General features: G+C 39.3%; 1 protein-coding gene across 10 annotated transcripts in view; it reads left to right on the top strand.

Moving 5' to 3' along the window:
* Positions 1–19,687, top strand: part of LOC126273149 (kinesin-like protein KIF22) — a 277,787-nt gene that overhangs the window by 12,504 nt on the left and 245,596 nt on the right. For all 10 annotated transcript variants that reach the window (XM_049976670.1, XM_049976690.1, XM_049976635.1 and 7 more), the window contains one exon: positions 4,586–4,739. In XM_049976670.1, the coding sequence (XP_049832627.1) occupies positions 4,629–4,739 (111 nt within the window). In that variant the 5' untranslated portion in view covers positions 4,586–4,628. The remainder of the gene's footprint in view (positions 1–4,585; positions 4,740–19,687) is intronic.

Here is a 19,687-nt window from a genome sequence, read left to right as displayed (position 1 = left end):
GTGTATCATTTGTTTATTCAGTACAAGAAAAAACCATAGATGTCATAAAGCAAAACTTTCCTGACGTTGACCAGATTGAGTATTTTACAGATGGTTGCAGTGCTCAGTATAAAAAACTTTAAAAGCATGGTAAATTTATGTCTTCATTATAAAGATTTTGAATTAAATGCAAGCTGGTCATTTCATGCTACAAGTCATGGTAAAACAACATGCAATGGGATTGGGGGCACAGTCAAGAGAACTGTTACCAAAAAAACTTGCAGAGCAGTAGGCAAAGTTGGCAGATAATAAACACTGAACAAATGTACAATTTTTGCATAAGTTTATTCTCAAAAATAGATTTTTTTTCTTTTTAAAGGAGGAAGAAATTGAAATTAAAAGGGCAAAGCTTGAATCATTTTTCAAGTGGGTCAAACAATACTGGGTACAAGAAGTTTCCATTATTTTAAGCCAGCTTCTTGCGAAAAAATTACAGCCAAACGAGTGAGTTCAGACTTGGAAATTTTGTTGAAACAAAATATTTTTATGACTATTCAAACTATTAAACCTAACCTACATTTTTTTGTTGGGTGCATTTATTAGCAAAACTGCTGGATAGGAATGGTTCTGGGTTTCAGCGAAGAAGAAGGGGACAACGACAATTTTTTATCACCCTCACGGACCAGCAGAAATTTTCTTCTGGCCTTAAAAAGAAGACAGATGTCCTGTTCCACCACCCATCTTCTATGTGTAATAGCTCCTCCAGAGGTAGCATCTCAGTTCGGCAGATCATATAAGATTGATGCTAATTCCCGAAAGGAAATCATCAAAACATGGAACAGTTTCAATGCTTTATTGTAAAAAAAAACCCTTAGTAGATATTTAAATCTAATTATTGCACATACTGCTTCATATAAACTTAGTATAATACTTCAACTGAATAATTACTAAACTTTGAAGTCATCAAAAACTCTTTATACAAAGGATTTGTTTGAAAACGAATAATTGCCATCTCATGTATTCAGATGTAAGTAAACCTATTTTGTACAATTCTCAATGTATGTATCTTTTATTTTGAAATAATTGATACATAAAACTAGTAGTTTGACTGTTGTATTGACTTCAGATATTTAGTTATTGTATCAAATATGTATTTTACAAAGTAAATTACAAAATTTGACTTCAGTTTGTTATAAAATTGTTACAGCTCAGAACCCCACCAATTTTTTGCACCATTTGAAAGGTAATTTTATGTTGTGTTCAAAAATATATGACTGAATTGGGTTATTTGGAGAGAGATTTCAGCTATTAATAATTTTTGATGCCTACGCCACAATTTTGAAATTAACAATATTTTTAATTTCAGTACAGTTTTTCAACACGAAAGAACATTATAAATCGGAATTATGTAAATCTAGCAGTTAAAGTGTTTAATTTAGAACAAAACAGTGTAAATTTCGTGGCTCTAGCTTCAAAACTAATGATTTTTCTTCAAATTGTATAAAAGCATGCACGCTTTAGTTACGTCTTAATTGCCCTCAGAAAACTTTAAACAGTGATAACTCAGAAACTACTTGTTAGAATTGGATGAAACTTGAAATCTTTTCTTTTTATTATGCATACAATTCAAATATAAATTTTCATAGACATCTGTGACAGGTGGGTATAGAGCCCTGGATGACTTGGCATGGAATGTCCCAGGTATTAGTCCTGTTAAGAAACTGTGGTCAGTGTAGTTGAGTCATAAGCTCTATGCATCAAGAAAGTGCAGAAAAATTACTAAAGCTATGAATGAATACATTACAGCAAAACTGACCACACTCTTCAAATAGGAAATTCCATCTTCAGAAGAAAATGAACCAAAGCACTCTTGCACCTCTTGCGAGAAATTTTTCACAAATATCAATTCACCTGTTGATACTGCGCATCCTACAGTGAAAAGGTGCAAGTTTTAACTATAATTCCAGAGACATTTTCAAAGAAAACAATATTGAACCATGTTCCATCAGTGTCAAAGTGCATGGTAGACAAACCAAGAAATGTGAGGTCTGTAAAAGGAGTCCTTGGAAGACCAGATCCCTGATATGGCCATTCTGTAGAAGCAGCTCAAGTTCAAATAGTACAGCCATTTTATCTGGAAGATAAATGGGACTGTTCTCTCCAGAGTGTCAACAAAAAGACGCTATAACTGTAACAGTTGAAGGTAAAAAAAGTTTTGAAAGTGAAGAGCAACATGACTCGCAGTATTGAAGAAACTTTTGCGATTTATAAGAGCAACTATACAACTTCACATATTGAAAGATCAAAATTTATGCACTACGACCTAAGTGGATAGTTCCACACCCACCTGGAGATGTCTGTTTATGTGTGTGCTACGTGAATTTTGAACTTTGTGTGCTAACTTTGAAGAACTTACTGGAGCACGTGACATATGACACCTTGGTTGGGCGTGTGAAGTCATTAGTGGTCTGTGATATAAAGCAAGAAACTTGTTTGTTTCAAGAATTTGGTGACTACCCTGGAAAGGAAGGAATGTCTTTACAGATACTTGGCCTGGAAGAAATTACATATACGGTATCGGAGGAAGATAAAGTAATTAAGAAAACTGTTGCCTTTGATAGCTTAATTAATGAACTTGATAAATAGTCAGTGAAAGCAGTAACACACCAGCATCTGAAGAAATTGCAACACCACCACATTGCAGAAGTGAAAAGGTGTGTACAGGCTGCAGGACTATGCATAGTGCTTCACTGTGATTTTGCTGAGAACTGGTCTGTAATTCTCCCACAAGAAGTACAAGGGTATCAGTGGAGTAATGATCAGGTTTCAATTTTTACAGGAGTCACTTATTCTCAAAACAAGACTACAAGTGTTGCAATTATAAGTGATGACATAGGATATGACTCAGCACATGCTTTGCTAGCTATGTGCAAAAGTCTTAAACTGCAAACAGGGGCAGAGAAGATCATCATTATTTCTGATGGTGCTCCTAGTCATTTTAAAAATTGTTACCAGCTGTTTGAATTGAGTAAGTCGCCTGTGCCAACTGACTGGGTATACCGTGCTACTGATCACATGAAGAAGCTATGTGATGGCATTGGAGGCCTGCTGAAGCACCATGCTACGAAACAATTTTTCCAGGCCAAATATAGCTGTGATTCAGAATGCAGAGGATTTTACGAGAGTCATGAAATCTTACACATCCACAGCCCTTATTATTTTGTCCAAAGAGGAAATTGAAGATTCTGTGAGTAGAAAAGAATAGTCCAAACAAACTACTCAACTTTTGGACTCAAAGTGCTGGGCAAACTCATATTGCACACACCTTAAAGAGCAAGAAAGAAGAAATTTTGTTCGTTCGGCCAACACCTTAGAAACAGATTCACAACCTGAGAAAGGGGATGCTTGTGGCGTGTGTGTATTACTGTGACTGGTGGATGGCAGAGATTATAGACACCAGTTATGAGTTAAACGAAATTGTAGTGAACTTTATGCTACCACATGAACCAGTTGCTGAATATAGGTTTCCAGCTGAAGGACAGCAACAATGCCATCAGTGCTCACTTCCTGCTCACAATGTTTTGAAGATTAAAAGTGCTACAGTTCCTATTGGTTCAACAGGAAGGTATCACTCTATATCAAAGGAAGATACCGAAGCAGTGGAACAAATTTTTAGCTGGAACTTCCTGGCAGATTAAAACTGTGTGCCCGACCGAGACTCGAACTCGGGACCTTTGCCTGTGCTCTACCATCTGAGCTATCGAAGCACGACTCACGATTGGTCTCGCAGCTTTACTTCTGTCAGTATCTCGTCTCCTACCTTCCAAACTTTACAGAAGCCCTCCTGCGAACCTTGCAGAACTAGCACTCCTGAAAGAAAGGATACTGCGGAGACTTGGCTTAGCCACAGCCTGGGGGATGTTTCCGTTCTGGAAATTTTTAGTTCATTGACTGGCTAATTTCAGTACAAAACAGAGTGCACAGAAATTGTATAAATTGAAACCTTTAAGTATTTGGACCTTTCGCACACATTTTTGGAACCATTTAAAATGCTTGAAAAATGAGTCTCTTACTCATCTTTCAAAACTAAAATTATGTTAAATAAGGCTAGGTTTTGAATTTTATGAGCCTGTTCAACCTAAAAGTGGCAGATAAGTCTGAATGGAGGATTTCTTAGTAATCATAAAGCAATTATCTTTCAAATAATAATAATAATAAACAACAGAATATCTAGAACTGTTCCAGAGAAACAGCATTTTAAATTTTTTTTCCAAAATTTGCATCTTCAAAATGGTATGTGCTATGTCATCTTTGGGGGACTGTAGCTCGGTGTGGAAATTTTATTGCTGAAAACAAAAAATATGTGTTCCTTACTTAGCCCTTCATTGTAACACATGCTAAATTCAATAACATCTGAGGCTATTAAGGTAAGATTTTCCTAGCCTGCCTGAATTGATATGGACTATGCCTTAAAACTTGTCGGCTAACATGCTGTGGTCAATGTACAAATCTTTCTTCTAACATTTTCTCTCTGACTATTAATTATTTATGTTTGCAGTATTTTATACATTATGTATTCAACTCTAAAGTAATTTTTTTTTTTCAGTTATTTACATGTTATGAATTGAAAGTTTGCACGCTTTCTTAAAATGAAGCAGTCAGTCAAACCAGTTACGGTGGCACTCAGAGTTAGGCCTTTAACAGAAAGTGAGAGAACTCGTTCCATTGCGAGCATTATTAAGCAACCTAGCAATCCAAAGGTAAGTTACTCTTCTTTGTGGGGTTCATTCTAGATTTGTTAGTGATGGTCATAGTGTAAATAAAATAAATTGGTCTTTCAGTATAAGATAACACCTCTGGCCTTCCAACTTGTCATAATAGAAATAACCTAGCCAATTATCAAAGTTATTGGTGCTTGTAAATTCTGTAAATGGCTCATTGTTTATCACATAGTTAATAAGTGTGCCAAATTCCTAATTTTTGAATGTGCATCTTGGTATGTACTGAAACTGGTAAAAATACATTTTGGAGCATCTTTAACTTCCACACTTTCTCACTGAATGCCTCAGAGACAAACAAATCGAGAAGTTACACATTTTAGCTATTTTTGTGTACTAGTGACTTATTATTCTTGTCAGCTAATCTTTTACAGGAAACAAGTTTTTGTTTCTGTCTCAAAGTATGGGCTTGTACATAATACTTCTATAGACGTTTGAGAGACTTTTGCAATTTAACTATCCTATTATAACTCACTTGACTGGTATTATGCCATTTTACATCCCTTCTTATATCAGGCTAATCTTTCCATACATGGATACCTGTCTCGTATGGCTAGATATATGTACTCTAGTCATTGTCCTCGATTGCTTGCTTTTCAGGCATTGTTGTTTCATGTGCCAAGTTGGTATGCCCCCATAGACTGTCCACCCTTTTGATAAGGGTTTTCGGAAGATTTCTTTTATAAACTGCTGTGTGCTTTATGTTTGCATTTTGTACTTTTTTGGCTACAGTTTATATGGATTGTGTGTGCTCTGAGTTGTGCACTGTGCAGATCAGTTGTTGAGAATGCATGGCATGTTTGGATGGAAGCAGTCAGTGGTTGGGTACTATGAAGTAGCCAATGTCAAGCTATTAACATAATGATTTAATTGGATAGATAAATAAAAGAATCTACTCACCAAGCAGTGGCAGAACACACACATACTAGGTGGTTATAATTAGCAAGCTTTCAGAGCCAGCAGTTCCTCCTCCAGGTAGGATGGGTGAAGGGGAAGGACGAGGGGGTGAAGGAAAAGGACTGGAAAGGTGTAAGAAATGGGGAGAATTGTTAGGGGAGACTTGCCGCATGGGATAAGAAGGAAAGACTGTTTGTTTGGGACTGCACCGGACAAGACTAGAAAATATGAGAGCTTAAAGGTGGAAGACAGGCTAATATGCAAGATAGAGATTACAGCTAAAACATCGTGCATGAGTTCATAAGAGTGAAAAGCTAAGTGCATTGTATGTAACAGAGGTGGGACAGGGGACAGCAAAAAATAGACAAGTCAGAAAATGAAAGATGTAGGAAACTAAAATGGAGTGAAGAAAGAAGTAGTTACTGTGAATAAATGCTGAGATGGACGGGTTTAACGTAAATTAAGGACAGGTGTGTGGCGAGAACCAAGGACATGTTGTTGTGCTAGTTCACACCTGCGGAGTTCTAAGGAACTTTTTTGTGACTCGCCGATCTTTCAAAGTGCCGCTGTGCAGTTATGCACGTCCTCTACATGCGGCGCTGTCTGCCAGCCATGCAGCAGCCGCGCCACCTAAGTGGCCAGCCAGCCAGCGGCCGCTATACTTGGACTCAGTGCTGATTTGACTGTTACCGTGTACACGTCTTACTTTGTATACTTGCTCTGTGACTTACATCTTACATGTATTTTGTTGTCTTTGAAATATATGTGTTCAACTTGACGTTATAACAAACTTGTGACTGGGGGAAGAATCCAGATGGCGTGTGTGGTGAAACAGGCACCGAGGTCACAGCTGTCATGTAGAGCATGCTCTGCAACAGGATATTGTGTGTTGCCCATATACACCCTCAACCTATGCCCATTCATCCTAATTGGTAATTTGGTGGTAGTCAACCAAGAGGGATGAATGGGCATAGGTAGAGGATGTATATTGGCAACACACAATGTCCCATTGCAGAGCAAGCTCTACAACATTACAGTTGTGACGTCAGTGCCTGTTTCACCACACATGCCATCTGGATTCTTCCTCCAGACATCAGTATCTCAGAACTCTGCAGGTGGGAACTAGCACTACAACATGTTCTTGATTCTCGCCACCCACCCGGCCTTAATTTACATTAATTTTTCCCGTCTCAGTATTTCTTCACAGTAACTATTCTTTTCTTCACTCTGTTTTAGTTTTCTACATCTTTCATTGCCTTACCAGTCTATTTTTCACTGCCCCCCTCTCACCTCTGTTACATACAATGCACTTAGCTTTTCACTCTTATTAACTCATGAATGATGTTTTAGCTGTAACCTCTGTCTCGCATATTAGCCTGTCTTTCACCTTTAAATTTTCAAGTTTTCAAATCTTGTCCACTGCAGTCCCCAACAATTAATCTTTCCTTCTCATTGTGTACGGTAAGTCTCCCCAGACCCGCGGTTCTGGGTGACTTTCCTGAAATCTACCCCTTTTTCCTAGACCCCTCCAGTCCGTTCCCTTCACCCCTCTTCCTTCCCCTTCAACCCTTTTGCCTGAAGAAGGAGCCACTGACTTTGAAAGCTTGCCTAATTATAATCTTCTTTTATGTGTGTGTTCTGCCACCATTTGGTGAGTAGATTTTTTTATTTATCCATCCAATTAAATTACTTATTCAAAAACTGATTGTTTTTGTTGTTATATTAACAGATATGTCCATATGTAGTAAAATATGACTTGGCCTTTGTGTACGAACAGCCCTTCCTTCACTATCTGTGTTACTCATATTAACGTTTGTATTATGAAGGTATGTTTAGTGAGTTTTGTTACTTAATATGTTGAAACAGTTATCAAGACCATAGGAAATAGGCCATTCAGTGTCAAGTCTGTCAAGCAACCTTGCCCACCCTCTCAGATTTGTTCTTCCTATAAAGACAAATACATATACCATATTTTAGCATTTTATCTCTGTTTTCATTTTATGGCATTTCAAAATTGGAGAATTTTGGCATTTTTTAAATATTGCATGGCACAGAACAACACTTGCTAACATTTTAAAAATAAATTACAATTTTTTTCATTTATAATCAGATCATGTGAAGTATACTCTTAGATTATAACGACTGTAAACAAAAATACCTAATACCTTTTAAGTAAACCAAGCAAGGCATGAAAAAAAAAGAAAATTATTATTTTTGTTTCTTATTTTGTTAATGAGATAGATAGATAGATAGATAGATAGATAGAGAGAGAGAGAGAGAGAGAGAGAGAGAGAGAGAGAGAGTCCATTGGGACTCTGAGATGCACTCAATGTCTGTGATATGACTTTCAAAATGATGGAGCACAGCTATCAGTCATCCTTTCCTTTCAGGCTTTATTAAAGCAAATCTAGATTTTGGATAGTGCATAGCCATTATCAGTGCACCATTTCATAGTTTCAATACATGTCCTAGTATGTCAGTCACCTGTTGTTCAGGATTCTGTCTCAGTTCATTCTTTTTCTTCTTCTTGTTTCAAACAGGCCTACTTTCGACCACACTTGTTCAATTTTTGGGCTTTGGTCTTTGCCCAGTACTGTCGGATCTGCTGCTGATGTAACTCATTCCTTTCTTTTGCCCAGGGGCTACCTTTCCTTCAGGGCTTTACCTGAAATCCTCGGGCTTCCTTCAGGGTATGTCTCACAGAGTGTCTGTTCTGGAGATCAGTTATTCCCAGTTCTTTAAGGATACAGGGTACCTTTCCAGCTCAATATTATGTAAAAATCAACACCTATTTCTTTCAGGCACTTTTTATAATGTATATCTTTTACAGATTTTTTTATTGATATCAAATAATGCAGCACATTTTCTAAACAATTTTTTGAATATTTTCGAACCTGCTGAGAGTCTCTGAAGTGGAGGCTTGGCCGATTGTACTTTCTGAGTGTCTGTGTGAAGGCAATGTAGAAATCTCTGGAGTTATTCTTAGTGAAGCTCTCTTCGATTTGGGTTAATTGGTTTTGTGTGAAGGTCTGTTTGGTTCTTCGAATTGTCTTAGCTGTAAGCCTTCTTTGTTCCAAAAAGTTCTTTCAGTTTGTCTTGGTTTTCTAACAATTCCACTTCCCTCAGAGTGTCTGTCTTTGGGCTATTGCATTGTTACAGTCTTCATTCCACCACAGATGCTTCCTACTTCTTGTGAGGGAGTCGAGTTCATTGGCCAACCCAAAAGTCCTACAAAGATCCACCAATCTTCCCCTTTGCGGTTGGTTCTCATATGTGCCGGATAGTTGCCCACTATATTTCTGTACTTTTTCTCTCTTCCCAGTTGACCATTGAAGTCACCAAGCAGTATGATGGTGTTTGTCTCTCGGACTTTAGACAGAATATATTCTAAGTCTTCCCAGAATTTGTCTGTTCTGTCTAGAATGCATCTGTTGTCCTGGTTGGCTGGAGCATGTACGTTGACTACATTGTAGCCCTTCTTAGCACATTTAAGGGAGAGAATGGAGGAGGGAGGTTGCTCGCTCCATGTAAGATCTGTACCCAAAAACTGGAAACTTGTGCAGGTCTCACTAGTACTCAAGAAAGTAAAGAATAATCTGCTGATTAGACCCTTACCACTGATGTCGATTTGTAGTAGGATATTGTAACATATATTGTGTTTGAACATTATGAAATACCTTGAAGAAAATGATCGATTGAAACTGTCAGCACGGATTCAGGAAATATTGTTGTTGTGAAACACAACTAGCTCTTTATACACCCAAAGCAGTGAGCCCTACCAATGGATTTCAAATTCATTCCATACTTCAAATTTTTAGAAGGTTTTTGAAACTGTTCATCACAAGTGGCTTCTAATCAAATAACATGCTTATGGAGTACCATTTCAGTAGTGTGACTGGATCATGACTTCCTGTCAGAAGGGTCACAGTTCATAGTAATTGACAAAGTCATGGAGTAAAACAGAAGTGATATCTGGCATTCTCCAAGGAGGTGTTATATAGGTCCTCTGCTATTCCTAATAGCTGACCACACATGAGCAGATTTCTGTGATGGGCCAAATCTGTGGACCAGTTATGTGGATAATTTTTACAGATCTAGCCTGCTGATCTCAGGTCTCAGTCCTCTAATGTGACTCGCCAGGCCAGATGCCGGAGGCCATAGGTGATTTCAGGAGTCTTGATGTGTCTCACTGAAAGTACGTTGTACAGTGCAGGCTTTTTAAGACATTGTTTGATGGTTGTACATTTTTTGGTTTGCAAAATTCATTTACATTGTTAAGAAGTAGTTGCTATAAAGGATAGTAGGAAGAAAATTGTGACATCCAACTGCAGTTTATACACTGTGTTCTCATGTACCTCTAAAAAGAAAACTCGCACCAAATGGGTGAAAAAATGCATTATCAAAAGATCAACATTCTAGCCGTATAGTCATGATTCAGAATCTTAAAGATTCTGAACCTGGTTCCTACAAGAGATGCTTATGGATATGTTGGTTTATTCGTGGCATAAATTTCTTTTTGTTGATGTAGAGCATCCGGTCTGGTACAGAAAACTGTTTTCTAATGGTTGGAGTTGTTGTTTCCATTTTATGCACAAAATTTCACTGACTGATTCAGTTGTTATCTTCAGGTGCTGTGAGTTTTGCCGTTTAGTGTACTGTAGTTGCTGTCTGGTGGGCCTCATGCTGTAGAAACAAGACACAGTAATGTGTGAAAGTATTTCACCATGACCAAGATTTGAAGGTTTCATCCTTTGCAAAGAAAAGCAATTTGTAATCCTTGTAAAATAATGGATGTAGCACAGTAATGCATAATAAAATAGTGGAATAGGACAATAACTTTTTATTGGTTCATCCTTTCCTTTTTTCCCCTTCTTTCAGAGGCCATCACTTCTGAGCTTTTTTCTGAAACTTGATTTGAAATTTTCTAGACTATTTTTTATTACACATTGGAACTTTGTTTAGAAAGGCTTCAACCAGCTCTTCATACATCCTCCTTTTTACATTCTTGTTCATGAGTCATTTTCCACAAAGCCTTTCATGGTGTAATTCTGAAAATTGTTTGATGTGGTCATTGGTTCATTCACTTACAATATTGGAAGCAACTAGAACTGACTGTCACATGAAAACCTCATGAAAAACCATAGACTATCTGAGTTGGGCCTTTTGCAGAAATCTGCACGTGTTCAGCCAAAATGAGGCTGGATTTCCCGTTCAGAGAACTGCAGGTAAGGATCTGAAGGTCATGTCTCCACTAATGCACAGACAGGGGCTGCAGGTGTTCCAGAATCTGTTGGAAATATCCCTAAAATGCACTCGTTTGTGGCTCACTAATCTATATAAATGATTTTGCTGACAATATGAGCAGCCCTCTGAGATTGTTTGCAGATGATGCCATCGTTTACTACCTAGTAAAGTCATCAGAGAGCTAAATGAACTGCAAAAAGATTTAGACAAGATATCTGCATGGTGTGAAAAGTGGCAATTGACTCTGAACAATAAAAAGTGTGTAGTCTTCACTTCAGTACTAAAAACATTCCATTAAATTTCAGTTACACAATGAAAGTACAGATTGGTTTTAGATTTGACTAAATGCCTAGGGATTACAATTACAAACAGCTTCAGGTGGAACCATCAAATGGAAAGTGTGGGGAAGTACAACAGAAGACTATGTCTTATTGGCAGAACACTTAGAAAATGAAACTAATCTGCTAAAGAGGCTGCCTACATAACACTTGTCCGTCCTCCTCTAGGGATTATGCAATTTTTATCTGATGGGATTGAGGAAGGAGACTGAAAAAATTCAAAGGAGGGCAGCTTGTTTTGCATTATAGCGAAATGGGGGAGGGAGTGTCACAGATATGATATGTGCGAAGGAGTGGCAACTATCAAAACAATGAAATTTTTTTGTTGCAGTGAGATCTTTCCAAGAAATTTCAGTCGCCAACTTTCTCCTCCAAATGTGAAATTACTTTTTTGACATCCATCTATATAGGGAGAAATGACTGTCGTAATAAAATAAAAGAAATCTGAGCTCATATGGAAAGATATAAGTGTTCATTTTTGCTGCATGCTGTAAGTGTGGAATGGCAGAGAAATAGTCTCAAGGTGCTTCAGTGAACTCTGTGTTAGGCACCAAGTATGGATTGCAGAGTAATTGTGTAGTTGAAACTGTCAAATTCAGTTTTTCCAAGGAAAGTCCAGGATAAAATAACAACAGTATGGAAAGGATAGATTGTTACTGACCACATAGAGAAGGCATGTGTTGCAGAGAGGCACAATGAAAAAGGATTGCTGAGTATAATTAACTAATTATTAATATTTCTAGTATTCTTTTTCATTGTGCCTGTCTGTGACTCAATACCCCCTCCATATCGTCAGTTTTTTCATGTCTAGTTGCAAAGAATGACCACTTAGCCAGCACTGATCTTAAAATCATTTTGATGTAGACTTACTGTAGGTTTATAAATTTTTCTGTTTCCTTGCACAATCATTAATACAATAGTGGAATCACAATTTTTAAATTTGATGACCGTACGGATATCTTTCATGTTGTCAGTATGACACAAAGATACTTAATTAATCTTTCAGTACCTTTTTAGCTTAATTATTGCAAGATGTATAGTGGAGGAGTCAGATATTCAATTGTACCCATGGGCTGTGTCCGGGACAGCAATACAGTAATTTTCACTGAAGTACAGCCACACTGTGATGATGTTTACCTTAGGTGGGAGATCCATTATAGTTTTCCTCAAATGAGTACCTGCATCAGGTACTAAAATTATGATCTGATGGACGGTACAGACACATACTGTGTGGCCGCCATTAGCATGTGCTAAAATGCACAGTCTGGGGGAGAGTGAACAGAATTTACAAAAACCTACTTTCATTTCAGAATAATCACTCCTAAAATTTGAATAGAATCCATATAAAGGGCATAAAATCAACCATTTTCTTTCATATTGTTTTCTTCTCTTTGCATTTCCCATCTTTCATACCTGGTAAAATTCTAGTCCATTCAATACTTTGGTAAAAATGCATTGCTACGTCAGTTACTTCAGGTTTCGGTTCTCTCTCTCTCTCTCTCTCTCTCTCTCTCTCTCTCTCTCTCTCTCTCTCTCTCTCTCTCTCTCTCTCTAAATATGTAAATGTTTCAGTGTTTGTCACACACACAGTGTTTCAAATTTTTGGTAAGACCAGTTCAGTGACATGGTGACTAGCTCAATTTGTTTCTTCTTTGTAGCTTGGTGTAAATTATGCCTAATCCTCTTGAGCAATAAGTTCACACCAATAGTTGTTTCTTCTACAGTATGTTTTTGATATAGTACCATTTTTTGGCGTTTCAATTTCGAATACAGGTTTTGTTTCTTTTTTGTATTTCCCTTCGTTTTCAAGTTTAACTTTTACACATGTCTTTTGACAGTTCTCATTAAGTGCATGCAGTTTTAGTAATGAGCACTTTAGTTTTGTGAAAGTAGTATTTAAAGAGCTCATAGATATGGAAACATTGCTGCCAACATGCAGATATTTGCAGTTTTTCGATTGAAATATGACCAATCATTGGAGCCATAGTTTTTTGATAAAATATTACTTATTAAAATGAATGATATCACTGAAAATATAAAAAAGCACTGAACGATTATTTTTACAGATATTTGAACAACAAGAGATTTAATGAATGCCCGAATAGAAAACTGATCTAAAATTTCCAAAATAACAGGAAAAATACTGTAAAGAAACAAAACCCCACCTACTTTATTATTCAATATTATTTTGAGAAAAAGATGTTGGGGAGTGTCCCACAACCTTTATGTGATATTTACTGTAATGCTGAAGCGTATTTTTGCACAAAATAGAACACAAAAATGTAACTTTCCAATTTTTTTCCAGTCTTGGTGGCTCAAAGCAATAATTTTGTTTACATTCCTTATACTTCAGAGTATATAACCGCCAAATTTCACACAGATTTATTTGAAAATGAGTTGGAAACTTTCTCAAATCCCTGCCAACAATCCGTCGTGTTGCTTTTTTCCACTAAAATCCAATTTTTGTTGGATTTTGATATAGATTTTAATGAATATCTTGTAAGTAATGTTGAAGAATGTGGAATATCTAGCTTTTATGCGTTGTCTGTCTCCTTTACGTGTGAAGTAGAATCTCTATAGTATATTTGCAGTTTTGGTAATTGTCTTCTTTCATAGACATGCTGTAAATAACACTGCAAATTATGAGTCTACGGTTAAGCAGCTAGAATAAATTTCAGTTTTATTCTTTTGGGTGTGTAACCTTATTGTGATATGATAAATCTGCTGAATGTCTGTACAATTTCCTCTCTGCTTTTAGTTGTCTGGCCTCACAGCTGATGAAAGTTGATGTCTTTTCAATACAGGCTTCTGTTTTGTCTTCTCCATTCTGTTATTGTTTTCAGTTGTTTCTATTTCAGATTTTGATTGTATTGTTTTCACATTGTCACACATTCCCAGATAATTTTAGATCATTACGCAACTCCTGACATCCCTTAAATGAGTCTATTTGAGATTTTATTTTCTTATTGTCTTTGAGCCTTAGAATATTTTTGTCAAATGACTGCCCCTGTCTATGTGTGTCTTCATTTATTAAGGCACTAAACTTCATTTTTGATTTGATTTGGTATGTCACCCTATTTTTAAGTAAATGCTCATAATCTACATTCAGGCTGTCTGCTTTTGAGTGAGAGTACTAAGAGTCTATGATTGCTTGAAATTAAGAAGTTCTTTATACTGAACAATTTCTTTATTGTCTGGCAAAGTGTCAGTAATTTCACTTCCATTTGGTTCTTTTCGAGTCCAATTTCTGTTTGTTTTCTTTGTGAAGAAATTGTCAATGTAACGACTGTTATCTGTGGTATCATATCCAATATTTCCCATTGAAGTAAGTTTCTGTGCTATTGCATAAAAAATCCCTCATTATAGTCCTTTTGTTATATTTGCTGCCATTTATTGATTTTTGTAATTCTCGATGAATAACTTCTACCACCTCCCGCAGGGCTCAAACTCTATGTGCTTTGCTACCATGAGCCCCCAGCCTCAGCAGCATTACTTCCTTCCTATGCTGCAAGCTTATACTTCCACTATCCCTCCCCGCTTTGCTTCTCCATCGGATGGTTTTCTTGATGCAGACCCTGCTTGGACATGGTTTATCATTGGGTCTAGAGTTTCCATTTCTGGCATTTACTACAACTTCTTAGTAAATAAACACATGGCCCCTATTGTTGGATTTGACCTGCCACCAATTTTCAAAATTCTCCAGAAGTGCGAATTGTTCAGGGAAAGTTTCCTGGAGTGGTGTATGCTCCACCTGCGTGCCTCCTTTGCATCCTTCCCTTTAATTAGGTAATACACGCAAAACCAAGCACGGTAGCCATTCCGTTTTGTGTGTGTGTGTGTGTGTGTGTGTGTGTGTGTGTGTGTGTGTGTGTGTGTGTGTGTGTGTGTGGGGGGGGGGGGGGGGGGGTGGTGAGGAATCATCTAGTACCTGCATGGTGGTAGCCCCTGACCACACAAGGATCATACTGTTGGTGCCTAAGCTGGAAACTCCCCATATATGCCAAGGAGTATGTGCTCGTCATGACTGGGGCATGGGGACTCAAAACAATGGATTATCAACTAGGTAACTTTTTTTTTTAAATATAGAAGGGCGGGCAACCACAGTCAAACTTTGACATTTTTTTCAAAGAAAATTCCGCACTGGCTGTATGAATGATTTTTTATGAAGATTAAAACTGTGTGCCGGACTAAGACTCGAATTCGGGACCTTTGCATTTCGCGGCAAGTGCTCTACCGACTGAGCTACCAAAGCACATTTCACGCCCCGTCCTCACAGCTTTAATTCCGCCAGTACCTCGTCTCTTACCTTCCAAACTTCACAGAAGCTCTCCTGCGAACCTTGCAGAACTAGCACTCTTGGTAGAAAGGATTTTGCGGAGACATGGCTTAGCCACAGCCTGGGGGATGTTTCTAGAATGAAATTTTTACTCTACAGTGGAGTGTGCGCTGATATGAAACTTCCAGGCAGATTAAAACTGTGTGCCGGACCAAGACTCGAACTCGGGACCTTTGCCTTTCGCGGGCAAGTACTCTACCGACTGAGCTACCCAAACACGACTCATCCCCCAGGCTGTGGCTAAGCCATGTCTCCACAATATCCTTTCTTCCAGGAGTGCTAGTTCTGCAAGGTTCGCAGGAGAGCTTCTGTAAAGTTTGGAAGGTAGGAGACAAGGTACTGGCGGAATTAAAGCTGTGAGGACGGAGCGTGAGTCGTGCGTGGGTAGCTCAGTCGGTAGAGCACTTGCCCGCGAAAGGCAAAGGTCCCGAATTTGAGTGTCGGTCTGGCACATAGTTTTAATCTGCCAGGAAGTTTCATATCAGCACACACTCCGCTGTAGAGTGAAAATTTCATTCTAGATTTTTATGAAATCTGCGACTGGCTTCGCACCACTTAACGGTGCATCCTCAGGCAATATACGCTATTTCTAACATACGAACATTGAACATTGCCCCGTAGCCACTCCCCACCATTCACGTCCAATATACCGTCATCTGGTGAAAGAGGAAGTAAAAATTTAAAAATCGTCTTTAAAAAATTTTTTAAACGATGGAAGCGGCAATGACCGTGCAAGTTGAGAAGAGCCACCTGGCAGTGGACATGGCCTGCCACAATTGTAGTGGTTTTCTCCACCACTTGATTAAGCTATGACATCTTTTAAAGGCTTTCCCTGCTTTCTGCCCTTCAGGAGACTTGGTTTCCAGCAATGCGTACCCTGGCCCTTCGTGGATGCTAGAGTTATTAGAAGAATTGTGCTACGTATGACACGGTGTTGGGTGGAGTTTGCACATATGTTCTAAACACTCTGTATGCCGAACTTGTGCCTTTTAATACACCTTTGGAGGCAGTAGCTTTTCAGATAAGGGCATTTCAGTTTATTATTATGTGCATTGTTTACCATTCTCCCGTTGGTGATGTCTCAGAGCATATTGGTTAAAAAACAGTCTTGGTTGCAATTCTAGTTTTTTATTTTTCAGAAGTGCGAATTGTTCAGGGAAAGTTTCCTGGAGTGGTGTATGTTCCACCTTTGTACCTTTCCATCGTTGCATCCTTCCCTTTAATTAGGTAATATACGCAAAACCAAGCGTGGTAGCCATCCCGTTTGTGTGTGTGTGTGGGGGGGGGGGGGGGGGGGGGGTTCATCTTTCATCTAGTACCTGCATGGTGGTAGCCCCTGACTACACAAGGATCACAAGGCATTTTGCCTTATTTAGGCACCTTCAGATTATCTTTTCTAGATGGACATGGAGACACCAAGATCTGCATAATGCGTTTCCATTCACAGGAGCGAGTAACAGAACTGATTCTGTTACTCGGTCCTGTGAACGGGGACGCGTTATGCGGATCTTGGTGTCTCCGCATCCATCTAGAAAAGATAACCTGAAGGTGCATAAATAACGTGAAACACGTCATTGAAAAATAAAAAAATAAAATTGCAACCAAGACTGTTTTTTAACCAATACAGTTCAGCACTGGTTTGCTATATGCCACATATGGATTGGAAGAACTTCAGAGCGTATTGTTGAATTGGTTTCTCAACTCCCTACACTTTCCTAATTTTGGGTGACTTCAATGTCCATAATCCTTTTTGGAGTGGAACCACGATCACTGGCTGTGATAAAGATCTCAAAAACTTACTGGCACAACTTAACCTTTGCGTCTTGAATACTGGTATCCCCACACTCTTTGTTGTGGCACATGGAACTTTCTTGGCCATTACCTTTCCATTTTCAGCCCTTGTCTTCTCTCACCCATCCACTGGAGACTCCATGATGACCTGTGTGGTACTGACCATTTCCCAGTCTCCCTGTCCCTTCCCCCCTTAGCATGCCCTGGATGCCTGCCCAGATGGGCTTTCAACAGTGCTGACTGGGGTGCTTTTGCCTCTGCTGTCACCCTTGGCTCCCTGCAGCCTGGAAATGTTGATAGGTAGTCCAGAATACAACTACAGCCATTCTTTTGTCAACTGAGTTGCTGATCTCTATTCCTCAGGCCTGCCCCAATCGAAGACAGTACAGAGTCCATTAGAGATCGTAGGCGGGCTCTCGAATGCCATAAACAGCACCCATCAATGGAGCATCTCATTGCCTTTAAGTGGCTCCTTCGCCCTTAATAAAATGACAGAAGAGAGAATGCTGAGAATGGTACTTTTCAACTCTTGGACTTGAGCCTCAGCACGTAAGGATTATCAACTTGTCTTTCATGTTCTAAAACAGTGGGTGGAGTGAAAGCAATTATCTTTTACTGCACACCACCTGGAGCCATATAGTACTCCATTCAGCGAATGAGAATTTGTCGCTGTCCTGATATAACGCCAGGGCCAAACTGCATCCATAATTTAATGATAATGACCTTACCGGTGGATTGGCAGCATTATATCCTTGCATCTTTAACTGCTTCTGGATGAGGGTGCATTCCCGCTGCAATGGCAAGAAAGCATCATTCTTCCAGTGCTGAAATGGATAAGCACTCACTAGAGGTGGACAGTTATCGCCTAATAAGTCTCACCAACGTTCCCTGTAAGTTGCTTGAATGCATGGTGAGCTGGTGGCTGTGTTGGCTCCTTGAGTCTCAGGGTCTTCTGGCTCCATCCAGGATGTTTTTTTCCAAGGCTGTTCCCCTTCTGATAATCTGCTTCACCTGGAATCCACCGTCTGGACAGCTTTTGCCCTGATAGCTGTCTACTTCAATCCTACAAAAGGCTTATGACACTACATCGTTGCTTCCTTACACGAGTGGGGTCTCTGGGGTCTGCTCCTGATTTTTATCCAGAACTTCCTGTCGAACCACATTTTCCAGGTTCGAGTTGGTGGTTCTCACAGTCTCCATCCCCCTCCCTCATATCAACCGTAGGGCTCTGTACTGAGTGTCCCTCTCTTCCTAGTAGCCATCAATGGTCTACCAGCTGCTGTGGGGGCTGTCAATATCACCCTCCTTGTGTGCTGAAGACTTTTTCCTCTTCTGTTGCTCCTCTAATGCGAGTGTTGGTGGTTGTCGACTGCAAGGTGCCATATGAATAGCGCAGGCATGGTCCCTCACCCATGACTTTTGGTTTTCAGTTGCCAAGACTCGTGTCATGCGTTTCTGTCAACGTCGTACTGTTCACCCACAACCAGAACCGTACCTCAACGTTCAACTACTCAATGTGGTGGAGACATAGCACCTTTTAGGACTGGTCTTTGATTTTTGGTTGATGTGGATTTCTCATCTTTGCCAGCCTAATAGAAGGTGCTGGCTGCGCCTTAATACACTTTGCTCCCTGTGCCTTAATACACCTTGCTGCCTTAGTAACACCAGCTGGGATGAAGTTTCCGCTACCCTTCTGGAGCTTTACTAAGTCCTGATACAATCTCTTCTTGATTATGGGAGTTTGGCCTGTGGTTCGGCATCTCCCTCAGCGTTGTGGATACTGGAACTGATACACCACTATGGGGTTTGACTTGTGTCAGAAGCCTTTCAAATCAGCCCTGTGAATAGCTTACTCATGGATCCATTGCGGAACTGGTGCCAACAACAGCTTATCAGTTATGCTACCAACATTCATAGCTCCCCTAAGCATCTAAACTAACATCTTCTCTTTCCAAAGCCTGAAATTCATCTACCACAGTGGCGGCCCATATCAGGGATTAAGTCACAATCAGTGTCCAGTCCATCCTCTATGACCTCCAGTTGTTTCCTCTTCCACCTTCCCTCAAAACCCACTTACGTACATCTCTGTGGTGCGTCTGTAGGCCATAGTTTCGTCTTGACCTGTCACAAGGTCTGAAAGACTCAGTCCCTCCGGAGGCTCTCCACTGCCAATTTTTCCCCAACCTCTGAAAATCCCAGAGTTCAGGAGTAGTCTATAGTGATGGCTTGATGGTTACTGGTCAAGTGCACTTTGCTTATACTCACACGGGACATACTTAATTGGGTTCCTTGCTGGATGCCTGTAGTGTTTTCACTGCGGAGTT

The sequence above is a fragment of the Schistocerca gregaria genome, chromosome 1 (genome assembly GCF_023897955.1).
Source record: "Schistocerca gregaria isolate iqSchGreg1 chromosome 1, iqSchGreg1.2, whole genome shotgun sequence".
NCBI classification, from domain to species: Eukaryota; Metazoa; Arthropoda; class Insecta; order Orthoptera; family Acrididae; genus Schistocerca; species Schistocerca gregaria.
The sequence above is the reverse complement of the archived record's forward strand: the minus strand, read 5'-3'. Positions and strand labels throughout refer to the sequence as shown.